Raw genomic sequence first — 22,678 nt, 5'->3', positions numbered from 1 at the left:
TGCTCTGCTGATATCTATAAAGTACTCTATTTTTTCCCTTACACAGCCAAGAATATCAGCTGTAATGGATGAGGCAGATTCCATGATCTGTTGTTTCAAGTGTTCAATATTGCTCATGTACTCACACTGTAAATGGTTTGCTTTACATAACTCCACAAGTAGAAATCCAAAAATGTGAGGTCAGGAGACATGGAGCTATATTCTAATCACTTATCTCTTGTCTCTTCTTTCACCGACAAATGATGTCAAAGCGAGAGACAAAATTTGTCTCTCATACACAGTGGCGATTCTGGTCGTTTGTAACGATCTCGTCTTTGTCGTTGACATCATGATTCTATTCGGTTGATTATACATGTTCGGGTTATCTGCGCGTGCAACACAGTAAAGAATTTTAACCAATAAAATTGTAAAATTTTCGAAAACGCAGCGTATATAATCATAGATCATGTGGCAAGTAAAGCACGTGTTCAAATAAAGCATGTAATTTTGACAAAGTTATGTTTTTTGTTTTATAACGTTTTTACAGATTGTAATGTCAATTTGTCTCTTAAACAAATTGACATTACAATCTGTAAAAACAAATAAAAGTTTTAATAACCTAAGTTAGAAAAGCGTGCGTACCTAGATATTTTTTGAAATATTACCATCTAATTTCTCCTAAGTAAGATTAACATCATATTCAATAGTTCAGTAATTGATGTAGGATAATTAAAAAAAAATTGAATCAGTGTAGGTGCTGGAAAAAAAATCACGCATTTTCTCTCTCGAAATATTTTTTGCCGAGATAGAGAACGTTCTCTAATACGATTGTACAGCACAAATAGTATCCAGTCATCCATATTGGATATAACGAAATTGAGGCGAAAGATGAAAGACTGGTCGAAAGATAACTATCCGCTCATCTCTGATAAACGAGAGAAGTGAAGAGAGAAAAAGTTGTCCAGAATTGCGTTTAGAGAGACACAATGATCTCTCGAGACGTAAACAAATGATTAGCCAATCAGCGACTGGCTTGTGAAAGACGAGAGACAATGACCAGAATAGGACCCATGGTAGCCATCCCTTCCTTCTATCCTATTGTTGTGGCAATGTCTCAATGAGTCAAGGAATTTTCAAATAATGTTGAAAAATAAGTCAACAGTTTTAATTCATTTGTATTAAACATTACAAATAAATGCTTTTAACAAACTCAAACATTTTTATTTATTTATTTCTCAAATATTACAGGCAATGTTGCTTGGACAATGTTTTCCACCCTCACACAACAAAGTAATAATAACAAAAAATCTAATAAAAGAGACAAGTAAAAACTAAGAAATAAAGTAAATAGTAAAATAAATAAATAAATAGTAAAATAATTAGGTAAAATAGAGTAATTTTTTACAAAGTACTTTAAAGTTATGATATTCAAAATAAAGTTTATCTTCTATTTTTGAAGCAGTTTTTCTGGTAATGATAAAAGAAGGATTTGATATTAATATTAAGATGGCAAAAAGGAGAAAATAAGCAAGTAGGCTTTTTTAGTATTAGTAGTGGGAATGTAAATATAAAAATATCAAGAAGGAAGTAAGTTATTAAAATATTTATAGGTGTATATCCAATCAAAGTATTCAGTTCACTTATAAAAATAAGTAAAATGTAAATTTTGCTATTTCTGTGTAAAGTTTATTTAAAGTGGATGGAGGGTCAGAAGCTGAGACAGGTAAAGTATAGTTTAATATAGGCTGTACATTAGTAAAAAATATTCTAAATGTATGTTAACTAGAAATTAATCTAAAATTATGCCAAAGAATTTCCCTCATATTTTAATTAAATTTTCAGTTAATGTTACCTTAGGTAGCCAAGATGGCGGCTCGTCTCTAATTCCAGCAAGGAAACAGTGGGATGCACATTCTAACCTAACCTAACCTAACCTAACCTAACCTAACCTAAACCTAATCTAACCTATTCTAATAAATTACCATAATTATTAGCAACCAAATTATTAGAATAGGTTAGGTTAGGTTAGGTTAGAACGTGCGTCCCACTGTTTCCTTGCTGGAATTAGAGACGAGCCGCCATCTTGGCTACCTAAGGTAACATAAACCAAATTTTCTGTATGCAGTCTAAATGATAGTCTTGGATCAGATATTACACCAAGATCCTGGACTATCTCAACAATTTCAAGTTTATAATTATCAATAATTGGAGTTCTCACTAGGCTATAAATCATTATTTTAGACTTTCCTGGATTTATTTGTAGATTTAGCTTTTAAAATGAAAGATTAAGGTTATTAGTATCACATTGTGGTATATGATGACAATAGTTGGCAAGCTTAATATCATCTATGTAAGCATTAATAAATGAAGAAGAAATACCAGAAAAAGCCTTGTTTGGCTGCAATTTGAAAAAATTGTAGACCTATAAATTCCCATTATCATTTGTTCATTTGTCTGTTTGTCTGTCCTTCCATAATCTTGAGAACAGAGTTAGCTAGATGAAAGCCAAGACCAGATATAGAAAGATTTGGAGCAGAAGGCCCCAATTAACCATGTATGAACTTCTGATGCAAACTGGAAGTCATGCTATTTCAATTCAAAAATTTTCCCCTGAAAGGAGTTAGATGATCAGCATGACTCTGTTACTAACAGGAAAAGTATGATGTACTGTACACGGGCAAGACACTACTAATTTGAAGTGGTGAGTATGTTTTAAGTTAAATAAATTAAAAAAAAAAAAAATGATGATTAAAAATTTCAGCATGGCATTGTGACAATGTCAAATAAATAATTGCTCATTTTCATAAGCAGTATATAGTAAATTTCTAAGAATTGAACCCTATTAATACTCAGTATATCAAGATCAGAAACATGAAATATAAAAATCAGACATTTTATCTTATTATCTTTTTATCCTAGTTAGTTATTAAGCTAGGCTAAAAATGCAATATCAATGTCAAATTCAGAGGATAATTTGTCCACTAGAATGTTCAAAACTACAGTCAAAAGCCTTTGTGATTTTGATATATGCTTTATAGGTAGGAAGTTTTGACTCAGAATTAGATAGATCAGACAATATATGATATGTTGGATTTCAAGGCAATTGTAATTGAGTGATGTTATACACCAGGGTGTTGAATTAAGCATATATGGAAAATTATAAGAATATATAATTTTATATAAACAGATGATAATTTCAAATAATTTAAACATGGTTGATGCTAAAGAAATTGGATGATAAGAATTGGTTTTGGGTTTTTTGGGACGACAAATATGATAGGAGAAGTTTGCTGGGAAGAAATGTTACCAAAATCAGCGCTCTGAAGAAATAAATGAAGAAATATAAAGGATGATAAAGGCACCAATTCCCTTTAAGAAATAGAATGTATATAATATTATCAGGATTGTATGTTGAAGAAGCCAATAAATTTTAGCATTGCAAAGAGTAGAAAAAGAAAATAACTAGAAAGAATGTAACCTAATAGATTAATGTTTATGTCTCTTGATCTTAATGGTTTATATTGAGTATCAGGAAGTAAATTATTGATAAAATATCATGATTTAATGTTATTAAATATACTATATATATCATCATCATTGATTAGTTGATGATGTTTTATTTCAGATATAGAAAATTTACAAACAAATTGCCAAAACATTTTAGGATGAAATGCAGAATTAGTAATAATTTTTTGTGAACAGTTTAAATAGTGAAGTTTACATATCTGTTGGTAATGCTTAATATTAACATGATATATAGGTAAAGAGTTTCGGGATTCTTGTCTCTTTTCCATTGATGCCATATTGTTCTACAATGATTTTGGCAACTTTCTGAAAAACTGAAAATGCCATTTTTGACTATCAATATTAATTCTTTTATATGGTAAAAGTTTTCTTAATGAAAAAGAAAAAAATAATGGCTTCTGTGTTTTCTGTTTAACACTAAAAGCAGGATCCAGCAGAAATGATCAATTGCAAGAACAAAGATAAAAGGAAGTTCAGTTCAATAGTTGTTGTAGACAATGTTCAATAAGGCACAGTGCCAAAAGACATTAGTAAATGTTCTACTTCACAGAAGGTAAGAAGTATAAAATCTGTATAATCTAAAAATCCAAAAGGACAAAAATCAAATATAGATTAAGAACAATAGTAAAATTCAGGCTCTCACTCCTTTATACAAAAAATGTTTGACATAAACAAAAACATAATCATCAAGAAATGGTTATTTGTCGTACTCTTTCTTGAAGATAACATTTTTATTTATTACTATAGATTATAGAGGTGCATGCCATAGTAATATTGTAAATGTTGGAAAACTGTAGAGGAATAACAAAACACCCAAAAAATAGCATTTTCTTCCTTAATTTAATTTGTTGCACTGTATGCAGTTCCAACATATCAAGATAGTGATAGGTAACCTAGCTATGCCTGCAACCATTTTTCCATACCCACCTATAACAAATAGTTTGTAAAAAAAAAACTGTGTTATTCTTGAATTTATATATATATATATATATATTTATTTATCATTTTAAATATGTATTACATATTATTTACCATATTTTATGGACTATAAGACGCAACTGAATTTTGGAGGCAATTTTTCAAGGAAAAAAGTGCGTGTTATAGTCCATAAAATACAGTATATATGTTTACTCAAAACATTATGACTATTTAACTTAAAGTTTTAATCTTGGCTTTTTAATGAACAGAAACAATTCTAATACAGTTTTTTCATTTCAATTATTTATCTGCTGTAATTATTTCCTTATTGTATTTAAATAGTTGTTTTAATATTTGTAGAAAAGTATAAATTGATTCTATTTTCAAAAGAAGCAAAATAAATTTGTAAAGTAAATAAAATGTTTATAGATTTAATTATATTCTAATTTTTAGGTAATAATTTATTTCTAATTAGTTAGATAGATGAAAGACAAGACTAGGTATGGAAACCTTAGGGACAGAAATTTGTATATAGTTAACAGGGACCTTTTTTAAAGGTCCCTGTTAACTATATACAAATTTCTGATGCAAACTGGAAGTCATGTTATTTCAATTCAAAAATTTTCCCTGAAAGATGTTAGATAGATAACTGGCATGACTATTGTTAAAGGAAAAATATGATGTACAGGGGCAAGCCACTACTAATTTGAAATGGAGAGCATATTAAATTAAATAAATAAAAAATATGATTAAAAATTGCAGCTGGCATTATGATGATGTCACAATAAATAATTACTTGTTATAATTATTTTCTCACTGCAAGAAAATCATATATTAATATGTTGACCATGAAAAATTACATAAATAACAGCAACATTATTCTTAATTTTTCAGAACTGATACTTCAGCAGAAACTACTGTTCACATTATTTGTTTGCCTCCTGAGGCACGATCAACAGATATATGTTTTCGATGGCATCAACAAACTCCAAAAGTTGGAAGTAATTTTCAAGGATGTTGGGGTGTTGATAATATAGTTATCAACAGTGCAGCAGACTATCCTAAAGTTTTACAGGATGATTTTGATCCTATTGATCCTGGAAATTGGTTATTTTTTCCTGGAGGAAAAATAAAAGTAAGAGTTTGATCATTATATTTAATGTTGATAAAATAAATAATAAAAAAGAATTGATGTTGAAGTTCAAAAATAAATATTTAATAAGATTCATATTAGCCCACCAGTGGCTGAAAGGTTCTGTTGCTAAACACTGGGAGTTTGGTTGTGGGTTTGCGCCACACTCGGACAGGCTAGCCACATGAAGTTTTTTGGATTTCTCCACGTCTGTAATGCCTGAATAGAGACCAGTTCCCCTTGAAAAACCTCCCAGAAGGCATTATTTCTATCGCGTAACCTCTCCCGAGCTGGTAATGGGGGTGCCCTCTGATACTAACTTCCCCAAGATACACCTTGGCGCACAACTAATCCTTAACTAACTTGTGCTGGGTGTTTGCCGAAAGCAGGAATGACCAGATATGGCATGAAGAAGAAGATTCATATTAGAATAATGTTAATTTTATAAGTCCTTAGTATTGATTTTTAAAACTATTTAATTATTAATTTTTATATTAGAATCTATTTAGTTGAAACTCTTTAGATCACAAATAAATAAAAATTATCCATGTCATGGTGATATCATGTAATGGCATGATTGGCCAATTTGAACTGGTAATGGATGCTGCCAAGGAAACATTGTAGAAAACCACAGTTGACTAAATTTGAATTGATGGCGCATGTGTCTCAAGAACGAGATGGTTGGCAAAACATCATGCCATGTGGCAGACCTGGAATAGAGCTATGACTAGCATAGCTGCTGATTGATCAGCCGACAGCTGTTGAAGACTATATAAGGTCAGCGTGGAAGCAGGAAATTTGGAGTTTGGATCCGTCTCGCTGACAGAGTTCTACTATAGCCAAAGAAAGTGTTACTGCTAGCCAACTGCTTGTTGGTTGTCGTAAGGTGTCTTCTTAACGGACAAGTATGGGAGATAAGAACTATTGAAACTATTCATTGTGTTACTGGTGTACCGAATGGTTGCCAATTATAAAACTTTATTTTTTTTAACTTTACTATCTATTTATTACTTTGTGTTAGAAGTAATCTTGTTTAAACAGGGGTATGTAATTATTTTCTTCTATCATTTTTGCTGAAGATTAATATGACATGACAATGGTCTTTAAATATACAGCATATCTAATATTTTTGTTTAAAATATTCTACATTTTAAGTGCAAATTAAACATATTTAAACACATTCAAAAAATGGGTTATGCTATCAAATTTAATCAATGATGTAGGTATCATATTATTTGATTTGTTTGACTTTATATAAAGATTGTCTACTAAATAATGCAACAAGTTTTTTCTCACTTACATTTTTTTTTAAACTTAAATATGTTACATTATTATCCAAATGTTCATCTACCACAAACTACTTTTCAACATAGTTTTATTTTAAATCTGTAGACCATCAAGATATGAGAGCCTTAGGCCTTTGCAGTAACAATTTTGTAGATTTCTGTCACAACCATTTCTTTACTTCAGAAAGACTTTTCTGTCATCCTTAAACTTCTTGTTGTGAATTATATCATACTAGCAGAGAATACCCAGCATTGCCCAGGAGCTCAGGGAGGGGGTTGAGTTTTTTTCATTATAGGGTAACATGTTTCCTGCAGGGTGGCAGAGAGTAACTATGCAAAATTTGCAGCTAATCAGTTTGGCAATTTGTGTAGGATAAAGTCAAGGTAAGGAGTGAAAGTCCAAGTTTTAAGGTAGCATATGTTTTTTGAAGGATTATAGAGACTGACTATGCAAAATTTGTCCAGTTTGCTTGAAAGGTTTGGGAGTTTGGAGGTAGGAGAATGAAATCAGAGAGGAGGAATGAGAGATTTGAGTTTTATGGTAGTCCATGTTTCTTAGGATACCAGAGAGTATGTGGAATTTGGTCCAGATCAGTCAAAAAGTTTGGGAGTTTGTAGGGAATATGAAATCAGCAGGAAGGAGTGAGGGGTTTAAGTTTTAAGGCAGCTTACATACTGTACAGTACATCAAAAAGTAATAAGCTTTTCAATGGTCTCTTGTTACAGATGTATTTTGTGATAATTGTGACTTTCTTTTAGGCATTTTATTATTGATAAGGCTTACTGTGAAGTGTACAGGTGTGTAAGTGTACACATGTGTAGGGTGTCCAACGAACATGTAAACTGGGAAAACCTGGAAATGTCAGGGAATTTATTAGATTAGGGAAAAGTCATGGAAATCTCAAGGAATTTGATATTAAACGTGAAAAATGAAGAAAATAATTATTATTGTAAAGCGAGTAATGCATTGTATAATGCAAAAGGTAATGAGACAGAAGCAATTTAAATGTGCATGTCATTGTCACATGACAGGCAGGATGATTTAAGATTGTCATGCATGCTGATTACAAATTCAAGTATAATAATTACTAATTTTTACTCATATTCCAAGAAAGAACAAAAATTTGGATAATGTGACTTTAAATTGTTTTATGAAAGATTAGCTTTTTTTTAATTGTAAATAGCTTATTTATAAGTGCTGCCCTGTTGGATTCATTGAAAAGCAATTTACAACCTTAGATAGCAGCATGGTTAACATCTGTATGATGATTATTATATTTGTATGATTATTTCAGGTGCTATATGATGTACAATAATTTTAGAAATATGCCTTACTCCCAAAATAACCATTAATTATTGAAAAAACCTGAATCTCAATCACCATTTTTGTATGTATCACCTTTTCATTGATATTCCATGTCTTTTTCGTCATTACAAAGCTACTAAATTTTCGGAAGTTTTTGCTTACTTGTTACATGCTATTGTAAAGTTGCCAACCTGGTGGAGATAGAAGTCTTGAAAACCCACTCCTCAGCACCAGTGTGAGGTTGCCATCTTTTAGGGGAAATCAGTTAATACCATGTCAAGATGAACCTAAGGGAAGTTTACATGTGGGCTGTGGCAGAGGAGGCAAATGATGACAAGTGTTTTACAAAAGAAAGCCACTTATTTGGTAACATTTATGCTTACATTGATAATTGACAGTTCCAGTTCTCTATAGTGCTTCAGGATGGTGAGAACTTTGACTTTGGTCGTAGCTCTGAGGCGGATGAGATGGGATCGATGGACGATGCGGATGATTGCAGAGGTGCTGTGGCATCCTAAGTTGTTGGCGGCAACACAACACAATATAGAGAGCACGACTTTTTGCTGAATACAGAGGAGATTCCTTGTCAATCTTGAATTTCTGATTTTTTAGTTTTTCTCCTACTGTTTGTTATTTCCGATTGATCCCTGGTCCCCTTCCCCACTTTCTGATTGGTCTCTCCTTTGTTTCAGGCGAAAACCGGGACCAACTTGCATCACAGGAAAGGTCCAATTCAGGGTGTCTATCTGGCGCCTTTTTGTCTATTGTGCTCGGGGATTGTTGATAAAACCACAAGACTCATGCTCATAATTTAGCCCATTATTTGTGATTTCTGTTGTCTGGGAACTTTAATGATCATATGCGATGTTTTTCTATCCATTAAATCTTTCCTCCTTTTCTGAAATTGTTTTTCTAGATTGACCTTTTTTGAGCACTCTATCTCAGAGTTCTACCTGTTTATGAGCGCTTATGTCAGAGTTCTACCTTTCGGTTTGACGTTGACAGATCGTTTAACATGTGTTAGAGTTGTTCTGGGACTCGTCATTTACATTTTGTGCCATGTTGTTTAGATCAAGGGATTTTTTTCTTTCTCTCATACATAGTCTATTGTTATAATTTAAACATAAGAATTCCACGATTTACGTGATTTTGGACCTTGTTTGGGACCTCACACTATTGTAAATTCTCGATTTTAAGGAGCACCTTTTTCGAACTTTTCGACACTGCTAACTGCTATACTTTTAGACTGACTGATAAAATACTCAAATTGATATGCTAAGGAAATTTGTACAAATAAACATTTTATCAAAATGCCATTATCCTTCTACTTGTACAAAATATAGGTACTCCATTAATACATTTTATTACAGAGTAGTTTCCATCTAGTGAGTTGTCTAGAACCAAGGCTTTTTTGACACAGGATAGCACTTCTTAAACAAGGGGGTCATGTCACTCAAGGGGTGGACTAAAAATTATAGATGGTCACAAAAATTTGGAAAATCTAAGGTTTATGCATATGAAATAAGTATATAAAGAAACGTGTTACATATTTGTTCATGCTTGATATGTTGAAATTGAATGAAAAAAACAAATTTTAGATTATGTCCATTCAGAGGTTTGTTTTGCACCATATAGTATAAGTATAGTTGTAAAAATTTCATTGTAAAATGAAGTCTAAAAATTTTTTGTTGTAAAAAGAGGGTTACAGATAAAAAGTTTAAGAGATTCTGACATAGGGGAACCTAGTTTATATTTTTACAGAGAGACTGTGTAAGTGTAACAGATTGGAATAGGTGTACAATAATTTTAAGTGAATTATGATAATTTCAAGGGGCAAATAAGATAATTTTCTCCAGGAAGGTTGGCAACCCTGGATAGCAGTTAGTTTCCTTTGAGGTTTGATTGCATCTGGTTTCAAAGTGTTGTCCAAGTAAATGATATATAGAATTCGTCTTCACTTCAGCAATGTTTGCAGTTTACAGTGATTGCGAGGTTTGGAATCAATTCACTATTTCAACTAAAAGTCACTTTTTCATTTATTACTATTTTTGCAAAGTGTCACCAAGTCTCATTTGGAAAGATGTTAGTGTGTTTATTCAATTTTAATGCACATCCTATTTGATTTCTTTGAGAGCTGAGAAATGAAGTGCGAATTAGAATTGAAGTATAAATGAAGAGCTCAAAAGTAAAACATGTTAAGTGACAGTATCATTTTCAATATTATAGCATGTTAAACCTGTTGACTGTAATTTGAACAGATTTCACTATTGTTAATTGATTTTACATCATTTAAGTGTCACCCATGTATTGAAATTTCATTGATTTTAATTGTGAAATCTATTTACATTAACAAATTTAACATGCTATAAATTTTTAATTTACAGTTACTAGACAATAAAAATAGATTTCATAAGCCTAGTAGAGGAGTGGATAAAATCATTAAATGCTGGTAATTGGTTGTGGTTTTGCACCTGGCCAATGGGCTGATCACGTGGAGTTTTCTGGATTTTCTTCACATTAGTAACACCTAGATAGGGACCAGTTTTCCATTGAAAGTCCTCCCCAGAGGCATCCTCTGCAGATGGCTCACGTGTCGTGTTCCTGTAACTAAACAAACCAAACCAAACCTAGATTTCATAAAAACATAATTTTTCTTTGATGAAAACATAGGCTTTGACAGATTACTATTTTTAAATTAGTTTACTTTTTTCAACTATTTTGGTGATCTATCACTATTTCTCACTTTTTCTGCTGCTGTGAGCAATGTATCATTTTCAACGCCAAATTGCCACATATTAGCCTACATCATTAATTAATGTTTGAGAACTTAAATTATGCCATCAATGACTTTTCTCTGACCGTTACACTTTGAAAATTTCAAGTTATCATTTGATTTACTAGGCTTGAGGTAGTGATATCTAGTTATTCATACCCTTGGGTATCCATTTAAAATTGCTTGTATAAAACGAAAATCATAAATGTACAAAATGATTTTAAAATATGATTAGTAAATATTTTTCCTATAATTTAATCTGTTTATTAATTTTTAGTTGAACATTTTTTCTAGTGAATTATCATTTTGAATTCTTCAAAGATCAGTTTGAAACAAAAATTTTTAATTAGCTAAATAAATCTTTCCAGAATAGCAGAATTATTAAAATTATTAAGACAATCATTACAAATATTTACAAATTATTAAGATAATTAAAAAGTATTAATAAAGAAAATTTATTATTTTTCATTAATAAATCTTTTACAAAAGTATAAATTTATTAAATTGTTCTTTAATAAATTTTATAAATTTTATTACTAAATTGGAACAAAATTTAATCTGAAATTATTTTGTTGCACAATCAAAATTATTAAAATGAAAGTTGAAAAATGATGATGAAACTGATACCATTTAAGTTACAATTATTTTTAAATTTTTAACTAAGTTTTAGGACTAATTCATAACACCTGCATGGAGTTCAGGGTGTGAGGGTGTGTATCAATTAGTAATTTTTAAGTAAGGTTTTTATCTTTGTAATTTTTTATGTTACTCAGTTATTTATTAAGTTTTAATGATTATTTACAGAAAAAATGTCAAGCTGATGGAAATGCTTTAATTTTTAATGGGAAACAACATAAGAAACGCTATATTACTAGTAGGGATTTGAATCTAGCAATTTATCCAATTAAAGAAGATATTTTGTTTTCAGAAGAATTTGATAAAACTGTAGGAAAATTGTAAGTTGCAACTCACTTTAAATTTAATATATAAATGTCAAATATAAGTTAATTAAAAATGATTATAGGCTATTTCAACTTATTTACTTACTATAAACAAAATCATAATTTATGTTTATAATTAATATAATTTAAATGTCAATCAAAGATGCACCAAAGTATGATTGACTTTTAAATTTAACATATTTCAAAACTTTTTAAAATGATGTGTTCATTACAGAGAAATTTAATAAAGAAAATACTTTTTATTTACTTATACAAATTTAATTTTCTTTAGAGTTTTATAATTAAATATGTATTTATCATTTAACTTTAAATAAAATTTTTATTGATATTGGCATAAGCTGAAACTAGACAGTAACCAAGAGACATTGGCATAGCCAGGGTTTTATGGGGGGCCTAGTAGAGGCTGTAATTTTCTGGGGAGGGGCACCAGGTTAACTGGGGGGCGTGCCCACCCATGCCCCTTCCTGGCTACCCCCATGACTAGAGACACACAAAATACCTTATGTACTTTTCCAGCAAATTACTCTTTAACCAACTAACGTTTTTGGCTTTATTAATAAGCCTTCATCAAGTTTTTTGAAGTGAGATTCAATTTAGAACAATATTTAAAATTTTGTTAATTTTAGAATGATTTTCCATTGCAGCAAAAATCATAACACAGTGAAACATGAAGTCATCATAGAACCCCAAATGATTATGTTTTATTTACTTTTATTCTTAATTGTACAGTTTTCAGTATATTATTATTATTTTTTAATTTATATTTTATTTTATTTGTAACTTAATCAATTACCCTATTTATATTTTTTAAAGAAAATGAAATATATGTGTAGTATAAAGAGACAAAGACGTTACCTTAACAAAAGGTTTTATTCGTGTCTAAAACGCACGACTGTTACAATTCAAATGCAGCGAGAAACAGTGCTGCCAGTCCAAGAGACTAGCTACTGTGGGAGAAGTGTTGCCACACTGTGACACTACTACATTCTCCCCCACTTACATTACATAATATAGTCCTTCAAATAACTGGGCTGACGGTGCTGCCTTGCAGGACGAGGCGACCCTATTACTTCTGTTGGGGTTGAGAAAATATCTTTTTCTTCGACTTGGGAAGGATACGAATCGCTCTCGCAAGGTGGAAGGGGCGTTGCCTGAACATCAGAGCTAGCTTGATCAGGAATCTGAGCTGAAATATTAGGAAAGACCGTGTCATCTTTCGAGGATTCAGGCAAAGGTTCACCTCTAGGCGCTATGTGCCTTAGGGACACTGTCGATGTCCGCCCATCTGGGTACTGAATGTGAGCGTACTTCGGATTAACCTCCAATAACTGAACTTCCTCTACTAGAGGGGCATATTTATTGGTGCGGTTATGTGAACGTAGCAGGACAGGTCCCGGTGATAGCAACCAAGTGGGAAGGCCAATACCCGTTCCTGTCTTCCGGGGGTGTCTGAAAAATCTTTCATGCGGCGTAGAATTTGTAGCAGTGCATAGGAGAGATCGAACAGCATGTAATGCATCGCCTAGTACATCTTCCCACTGATCAATACTTCGATTAGTCGAGCGAAGAGCTAAGGAAATTGTCTTCCAAATAATACCATTGTAACGCTCGACAAGACCATTACCCTGGGGATTATAAGGTGTGGAGAAACTAGAAGCAACATCAATAGATGTGAGGAAGGAACAAAGTTCACGAGATAAGAATGCAGCTCCTCTATCTGAATGTATATATGATGGGGCTCCAAAGATTGAAAACAGCTGATGAAGGCACTTAATAACAGTAGTACTGCTGACGTCTGGACAGGGGAACGCAAATGGAAATCTTGAATATTCATCTATTATTGTCAGAAGGTAACGGTTTCTCGACTTGGAAGGAAGAGGACCTTTAAAGTCGATGTCTAAACGTTCAAAGGGGGACGTGGCTTTAATAAGGTGGTTTGAAGGAGCAAGAAATTTTGGTTTTAATTCGGCACAGATAGGACAAGAAGCAGTTAATTTCTTTATTTCCTCCAAAGAAAATGGTAAGTTCCTACTACGCACCCAATGATAAAAACGAGTTACTCCTGGGTGGCAGAGAGATTGTGGAGAACAGAGAGTCTCTTCAAATCAGGAAGAGCACAGCAAATTCTTGATAGAGCATCAGCAACGGTATTTCGACTACCAGGACGGTAAATAATATCTAACTTGTAACACGACAGTTCCAATCTCCATCTTAGAATCTTATCATTTTTAATTTTACTATTAGATTTAGAATGAAACATGAAAACTACCGAACGTTGGTCAGTAATTAATGTAAAATGACGTCCAATTAAGAAATGTCTCCACTTCTTTAATGCCTCAACTATAGCGTATGCTTCCTTTTCTATGCTAGAGTGTTTTCTCTCACTACCATTCAAGGATCGTGAGAAGAAAGCCACAGGTTTACCTTCCTGAGACAGCGTAGCACCAATAGCGAAATCAGAAGCATCTGTTTCGACAACAAAGGGCACATTGTCAGTAACAGGAGTCAGGGTAGAACGAGATATTTCAGCTTTCAAATCTGAAAAGATCATGGCAGCCTCAGTTGGGAGTGGAAATGACTTACTCTGGGCTATAGGTTGAATTTTCTCCCTTTATCCACGGGGCATAATGGGCCAGCATTCCTACTGTTCGGCGAAGAGATGTAATATCTGTAGGTAGAGGTAATTGTAGCAAGGGCTTTAGACGCTCGGGATCTGGACGTATGGCTCCCCCTTCAATTAGGTAACCTAGTATACAAATAGATCTAGAAGAGAATGAACATTTCGCTTTGTTGAGTGAATGTAGTAGTGTCACAGTGTGGCAACACTTCTCCCACAGTAGCTAGTCTCTTGGACTGGCAGCACTGTTGCGAAGGTGCTTCATGTAGCCACAATAAGGACACCTACGCTCAGTAGCGGCCAACACGTGTGAGGGTAAGGCATTAACTTCGGTATTATTTAAATTCTCTTCCGCCAACTCCTTTTAATTGGAGATATGGATAGCGCTTACTGTACTAGTATTAGAGACAAAACTTTCAGACTGAACACAGGCGGATTCTAAAGCACGGGCTTGAGATAAGGCATTTACGAGTTTTAAAGTATGGCTTTCTAAAAGGCGCTGTCGTATCTGAGGCGATAACAATCCTGCAATAAAAGCGTCACGTACATATTCACTTTTATACTCTTCCGCCGAAACAGAGGTAAAGTTGCAGTCCTTACTTAATGTCCTAAGATTCTGATAGTACTGGTCAATGGACTCACCGGGTTGTTGGCGACGATTAATTAGGCAATGACGAGCAAAAATTACATTTATAGGCTTCTCATATAAGGCAGTCAAAGTCTTAATGGCATCCTGAAATCCAGGGCACTCTGATATATAAGTGTAGACTAAGGGACCAACGAAATTAACAAGAAGACTGAACTTCCTCACATCGTCCATTTCCGTTGATGATACGAAGTTCTCGAATGTTCTGTACCAATGGGACCACTGTTGAGAGGAACCACTAATGTTCGGATCGACATTAAAACGTTCAGGTTTAAGTAGGCTATCCATCTAAGTAGTTATAGACACGAATAAATTGTAGTATAAAGAGACAAAGACGTTACCTTAACAAAAGGTTTTATTCGTGTCTAAAACGCACGACTGTTACAATTCAAATGCAGCGAGAAACAGTGCTGCCAGTCCAAGAGACTAGCTACTGTGGGAGAAGTGTTGCCACACTGTGACACTACTACAATATGTTCTAAAATAATGTAAATGTAAAATCATTCTAAAATTAATGGAGTTTTAAATATTGTTCCAAATTGAATCTAGTTTCAAAAAACCTGATGAATGCTTATTAAAAAAGCCAAAAATGTTAGTTTGATTAAAGAGTAATTTACTGGAAAAGTACATAAGGTATTTTGTCTGTCTCTAGTTAAAATTTTTAAATAAAAGTAACCTATCATAGTTAAAGAATGGCATACAGTTACTGTAGAAAAGAATTGCTGTAAAATTTATTTATTTATTATTATTTTTTTAATAAAATGAACAAATCATTTTTATTTGTACTACATTATAAATCAATATTTTAAGGTTTTGAATATATAGTGATTTACTCTTTGAGATGAGCTTATTGTTATGAAAATTTCTGTCTTAATTAAAATCATAAATTATATCAAAGTGACTAAAGTCCCTAAAAGAATTAAATATGTAAACATTTAATTCTATTTATCCATCAAAAACAATGTTTTTTAATGCACTTTAAATTCCTTCAGGGTAAAAATGAATGAAGAACAAGAAGAATTATCAAAATATATTAATTCAGTATGATCATATGTATACTTTTAAAATTAATTTTATATAATTTAATTTATATAAAATTAATTTATATAAATTATTTAATATTTTAATTAAATGTTAAATAATTTAATTTTTTAATAAGCTTGTGTATTTTTTAGTATTTTGGATATTTTTGAAAATTAACAGAATTATAGCTTAGAAGGAATGGTACAACACGGTTTCACAAAAATCAGAATTATAGCTTATTATTATTATGGTAATATGTTGAATTATTTAGTTTGTGTTATAAATTTCATTTTCATATTTTCTGAAATGATATGATAATTTAGTATCTTGTAATAATAAAAAAGTAAACTTTTCAAAACATATGTATTTTAAAATATATATACCTGCTTTTCTAGATGGTTGGTTAAAGGTGGTGCAATTGGACAGCAGTGTGGTATTGTTCACATAAAAAAAGCATTAGTTATGTCTGGAGAAGGGGTTCGAGAAGTTTGTACTCCATATCTTGATAGTTCAAATGTTGGCAGCCTTCAATTTTACTTTATATATGGTAAAAATAATTTGCTTTTATTTATATATCTGTTAATACAAAAATTTAAATTAAAATGATAGTACAGGTATACCTCACCTTACATCGGTAATTGGTTCCAGGAGAGGTGACTTTCGAATTTACTTGTCACTAGGCTAAACTACAAATAACCATTCCCAGTTCTGTATTTTACATATAAATGCATTTTTAATAATATATGGTTAATGAGAATCTATTTTAAATGTACAAATGAATTAATTTTTTTCCTGTACTATATTAAAAACTAAAATTTATCTAAATTTATGAATACATGTACGGTACATACATACTTGTAAATGTACATGTTTACAATTTGACGATGTTTACAGTACATCTCAGACTCTTTATTTGTGAATGTGGTTTGCTCTAAGACATTAAAAAATAAAATGATTTTGTAAGGTTAAATAACAAATACAGTTATTAATATTATTTTGTGATAGTAGAAAATAAACTAATTTATGTTAATTTACCAATAAAGACAGCTAAATAAGATGACAATACAGAGTCACAGATGTTTTCATATTTCCTTCTCTAGGATTTATGGTGTACAGTATTAACATTTACTGTAAATGTACATATTTTAATATGATTTTATATACTTTTATTAAAATCCATCTTAGGAAACGAAGCAATAACAAATATGTCAACTCTAATAACCTTAAATGGCTTCGCAAAGTATAGTTATCCACAAACGTTTTCGGCCTCTTAGGACCTTCTTCAGGTGGGATCTGAGTAGAGAGTGACCCTACGTTCTAAACTCCCGTTACGGATGCATTCCAACTCCCACTCTAGATGTGTACTATAAACAAACATCGTTGCGTATGCGTCGGCGGCTACAACGCCAGGTCGTACATCGCCTGCCACACCTTCGAAAGTTGCTTTTCATCTTTAAAGTTGATAGAAAGGCCTAGGCAATCCGCTTTAAAGATCTCTAGCGCCTCCAAATACTTAAGGTGGTGTACCTGCCTGGTTCTCTGTATCAAGGTCGCGTGCTGCAGCCTGGGCGTAATGCCGTTTTCACTGGCATATACGGCTAAGGCAGTATTGGTCTTTTTCTTCTCGATATCCGTTTTATGCTCTCGGATGCGTTGTCCGAGGGATCTTTTTGTGGAACCAATATACACCAGATCCCTATCGAATCTATCGTCTTGGAGAGGAATTCTATATACACCTGGCGCCCTATCAGCATCTATCGGATCCTTCCTGTTCCTAAGCAAGGCAAAAAAAAAAAAAAAAAAGGAGTACCTATGGGTAGCCCCTTATCTGGAGACTTGGCAGAAATTGTGGTTCGTCGCTTAGAGGCCAAAGTCATCCCCGAGTTCCTCGATAACATCAACCTATATAAAAGGTACATTGACGACATCTGCATCATCTGGAAGATGAAATCGGACATCAACAAGTTCGTGCGTTGTATGAATGACAACCCATACAGTCTTTTGATCGAGTTAGAGCAAATGAGCAATGAAGCAGCTCGTTTTTTGGACATTAATATTGCCTTTAACGGTGGGGGTTATGACACTAATGTATACCAGAAACTGAACGCTATCCTGATATACATCCCGGCTGACTCCAATGATCCATATAGCTACAAACTAGCGGCCTTTAGAGCACTTACTAGAAGAGCCCACACGCACTGTAATAAGGAGAGGGACAAGCGGAAAGAGATAAGGAGAATAGTGGAAATAGCTGAAAATCATGGCTATAACAGGAAACTTATACTTAGAATAGCTGATGAACAGGAGTGCAACCCCGTAAACCAGTTCGATGCAGTTTTGGAGAATAATCGGCGGCAAGGTGTGTCTCCCCGTCCTGTTAGTATTACATATGAACGACATCTGCACTCCTTATACCGTGAGATTGGTGCATGTACTAATACAAAAATAGCCTATAGGCGTAAGCCGGACGTTTTCGCCTTGCTTAGGAACGGGAAGGATCTGATAGACGCTGATAGGGCACCAGGTGTATATAGAATTCCTCTCCAAGACGATAGATTCGATAGGGATCTGGTGTATATTGGTTCCACAAAAAGATCCCTCGGACAACGCATCCGAGAGCATAAAACGGATATCGAGAAGAAAAAGACCAATACTGCCTTAGCCGTATATGCCAGTGAAAACGGCATTACGCCCAGGCTGCAGCACGCGACCTTGATACAGAGAACCAGGCAGGTACACCACCTTAAGTATTTGGAGGCGCTAGAGATCTTTAAAGCGGATTGCCTAGGCCTTTCTATCAACTTTAAAGATGAAAAGCAACTTTCGAAGGTGTGGCAGGCGATGTACGACCTGGCGTTGTAGCCGCCGACGCATACGCAACGATGTTTGTTTATAGTACACATCTAGAGTGGGAGTTGGAATGCATCTGTAACAGGAGTTTAGAACGTAGGGTCACTCTCTACTCAGATCCCACCTGAAGAAGGTCCTAAGGGCCGAAAACGTTTGTGGGTAACTATACTTTGCGAAGCTATTTAAGGTTATTAGAGTGACATATACTTTTATTCTTATTTATTATATAGTAACATGGTTTTATGTGCTTCTAATGCTTTTCTAGTGATATTACGACTTTAATATTTGTGGCGGACAGATGTAAAGTCGAATAAAATGACTTAAACTTGATTTTTATTTTTCATATATTTTTTTTTATAAACAACGTATAATCGAGAACGACTTAACTTCAAAATGACGTAATCTGAGGTATACCTGTATTAAATTTCAAACTTTTAAAATTTATTATATAATACCATAATTTTTTAATTTAATATATTATTTTTCACTAATTTCAACACTTAATAATAAGTAATTTACAAAAGTAATTTAATATGTATTATGAATAAATTCAATGAAAATTATATATTAAAAACACAGTATGAGATTATTTAAACAAATATTTACAATAGAATTTTAAATCTTATTTTTTATTTTTAATAATAATACTAACATGAATCTTTTAAATTTTGAATAAAACATTTGATTGTTGTTTAAAATATAAATACAGTAGAATCTTATTTTAATGGATTGTTCAAACTGCTGAAAATCATCTGTTGTTCCAAGAATCTTATATTGTGAATAATGAATTTCCTGCACACCCAGGAAAATATCCATTATTTGAAAAAATTTCCATTTTTGACTCTCTACACATAAGTTCCTGTACTTGAAATTATTCAGTCTTTTGTATGCTTAGCAGCATTGCTTGACTTTACAATTTGTTAATAACTCATCCATCTTGGTTTGTTTTGATGCCACTTTTCTGCCTATTTAATACAACAACTACTAGATATTAATGTCATGTACAGTCTGTTCGTTTATGTTGAAACTTGTCAGGAAAATTGGAAGGACTTGATGGCTTCTCTAAATTTTGGCACTATGCATGGATCAGCATCATACTGTTTACTAGATGGCTCCTCCTCAAACATATCAGTCTGCTGACTCTCTTTGTACAATTTATCAATAGTACGTATTCCACATAACAAGTGCATCATCAAATTCTACAGGTTCCCAGAAACACCCAAATATTAACTAAAAACATGAAGTTTATAATAGATGAAAGCTAGAAAAAAATCTGTTGTTCCAAGTTATGGATCCAGTAAAAACAGGTAAAATTACATTGATTTAGCAGGACCTGGGAAAAAAAATCTGTTATTCTGAGAAATCCATTGTTCCATGATTGATTAAAACAAGATTCTACTGTAAGAATTTTACTTTACATAATTTTAATTAATTTTAAAAAATTTATTTTGCATGTAAATATAGATTATTGTAGATGCTATAGATTGAAATATATATAGATTGAAAAATATATAAACATCTATAATAATCTATATTTACATATAGATTATTGTAGATGTTATAGATTGAAATGTGTAAAATCACTAGTCAGACAAATAAACAAAACTAAAAATTTTATAATATTGTGTTACTTTTAGTTTTTTAGCTGTTTGTAACTTTGTGCATGTCAAATATGAAATAAGTTTAACAATATCAAAACATGGAAAATTATGTTTTTTAATATTGTATTTTTAATTTGCTCTTTGGAATTAAAATTATTATATAAAATACAAGATATTTGTAATTGCAGTTGATTATGATATTTATTTTCAGTAAAAACTACCTAAAAGAATTGTTTAATCAAGTAAATTTAATAATCATTGATATATAATCAAACAAGTAGAAAAAGTTGGAGGCCAAAAACGTTAGTTGGTTCTCTATTGTATACAACACTGTAAAAGGTTTTAGTCTGTGTCTCTGTGTTACGCACTACAGTGTTATTAGAAGAAGTCGTTATTGTGTTAGAAAAAGTTCAGATTTTGATTGCAATCTTTAACTCAACAAATTGCTTTAAACTCAAGAAATTTCAATGCAATTTTTAAGATTATAACATTTTTGGAATAATTTTAATTCCATTTTCAGCAGATCTTCAATTCAAAATGGAAGGCAGGTATATAGTGATGTAGTGATGTTTTATATGGAACATTAAAAATCATTTCTTAAAGTTAATATATACTTATAACCCAAAGTGATTAATTTCAACACTTATTTGTCATTCTAAACATGCTTATTTTTATTATATATTTTAATCAGAAATAAGATTAACATATTAAAATGAAATTAAAACGATTTAATTGTTTGCCTGTTATACTTAATATCAAACACCATTGTTTAAGTTATTTAACTTTATTCTTTTGTTCAAACTGAATTGTTTCAAATTGCATATTGATTATCAATTTTTGTTATTGTGTTAATCTTCATTTTTTTAAAATAAATAAATTTCCCATATTAAACAAAAATATGAATACTAATGATATTGTTCAAAATTTATGTAAGCAGTTATAACTAAATATTTAATAGAATATTTCAATTAGAACTTTTGTTTTCTTTGTTACTTAGTTTAAAATTAAATTTTATTTATTAACTGATAAATAACTACAGTTGACTCTACATAAGTCGACACCCAGATAACTCATCACTGTAGGTTAATTAGTCAGTTTTCTATGGTCCTGGCTGACTTACATAGGCAATAATGTTATTAACCTTAAAAAACTCCATTTACTCGACGTCGTTTAACTCGTCACCACTGGACAAATCAACATACTTTTTCTGTTTCACACTTTTTGACGTCTGATAAGTCGACTTCCCTCCTGATAAAATGAGTTCACATTGTACAATAAGTTGTGTGGTGTGAACTCATTTTTCAGGGGGTAGTCAACTTATCAGAATTCTAAAAAGTGTGAAACAGAAAAAGTATGTTGATTTGTCCAGTGGTGACGAGTTAAACGATGTCGAGTAAACTGAGTTTTTTAAGGTTAATAACATTAATGCCTATGTAAGTCGGCCAGGACCACAAAAAATTGACTATGTAACCGATGAGTGACGAGTTATCTGGGTGTCGACTTATGCGGAGTCGACTGTATTTAAAAAGTACCATAATCATTAATATTTCTAGACATTTTAAATTTATTTTTTAATATTTTCATTTTATTTTAATTAATTATTTTATTATAGGTGGAGATAATTGTATCATTGATAAAAAAGGTATCTCACATAATTCTCCAATTATGGTGTATGCTGAAATAAGTTCAGGTGAACATGTTTTGTTAACAAATGCTTTGCATACATCTGGAATGGTAATTATTAAATTTCAATTGTTGTAATAAAACTGATAAAGCTTTGTATTTTAAAATTGATTAATTAAATTTTGAAAAACTATTAAATATTTATTCATAAGTATAATCATGATTCTCTTCTCTTTAATACAAATCACATTATTTTTTAATTTAAAATAAATTTAAAACTATTATTTATATTATGATTTCAGTATTTTTAGTAGGAAAAAAAAAATGGATGGAATTCAAAATATTTAATTATCATAAATTGATTCACATTGAAAGAAGTCTAACTATAAGTAAATATTTTGTATGAAATACATGAAGTACAAATATTTTATGTGAAA

General features: G+C 31.8%; 1 protein-coding gene across 1 annotated transcript in view; it reads left to right on the top strand.

The window, feature by feature from the left end:
- The window catches only part of LOC136975928 (reelin-like), a 203,913-nt gene that overhangs the window by 4,555 nt on the left and 176,680 nt on the right, over positions 1 to 22,678 (top strand). Inside the window, exons 3-6 of the mRNA XM_067271094.1 lie at positions 5,317 to 5,557; positions 11,724 to 11,875; positions 16,563 to 16,714; positions 22,231 to 22,352. Coding sequence (XP_067127195.1) covers positions 5,317 to 5,557; positions 11,724 to 11,875; positions 16,563 to 16,714; positions 22,231 to 22,352 — 667 coding nt within the window. The remainder of the gene's footprint in view (positions 1 to 5,316; positions 5,558 to 11,723; positions 11,876 to 16,562; positions 16,715 to 22,230; positions 22,353 to 22,678) is intronic.

This window comes from Centruroides vittatus, unplaced genomic scaffold (assembly GCF_030686945.1).
Source record: "Centruroides vittatus isolate TY-2023 unplaced genomic scaffold, ASM3068694v2 contig_391, whole genome shotgun sequence".
Lineage (NCBI taxonomy): Eukaryota > Metazoa > Arthropoda > Arachnida > Scorpiones > Buthidae > Centruroides > Centruroides vittatus.
Note: the sequence above shows the minus strand (reverse complement) of the source record. Positions and strands in the feature narration are given on the sequence as shown.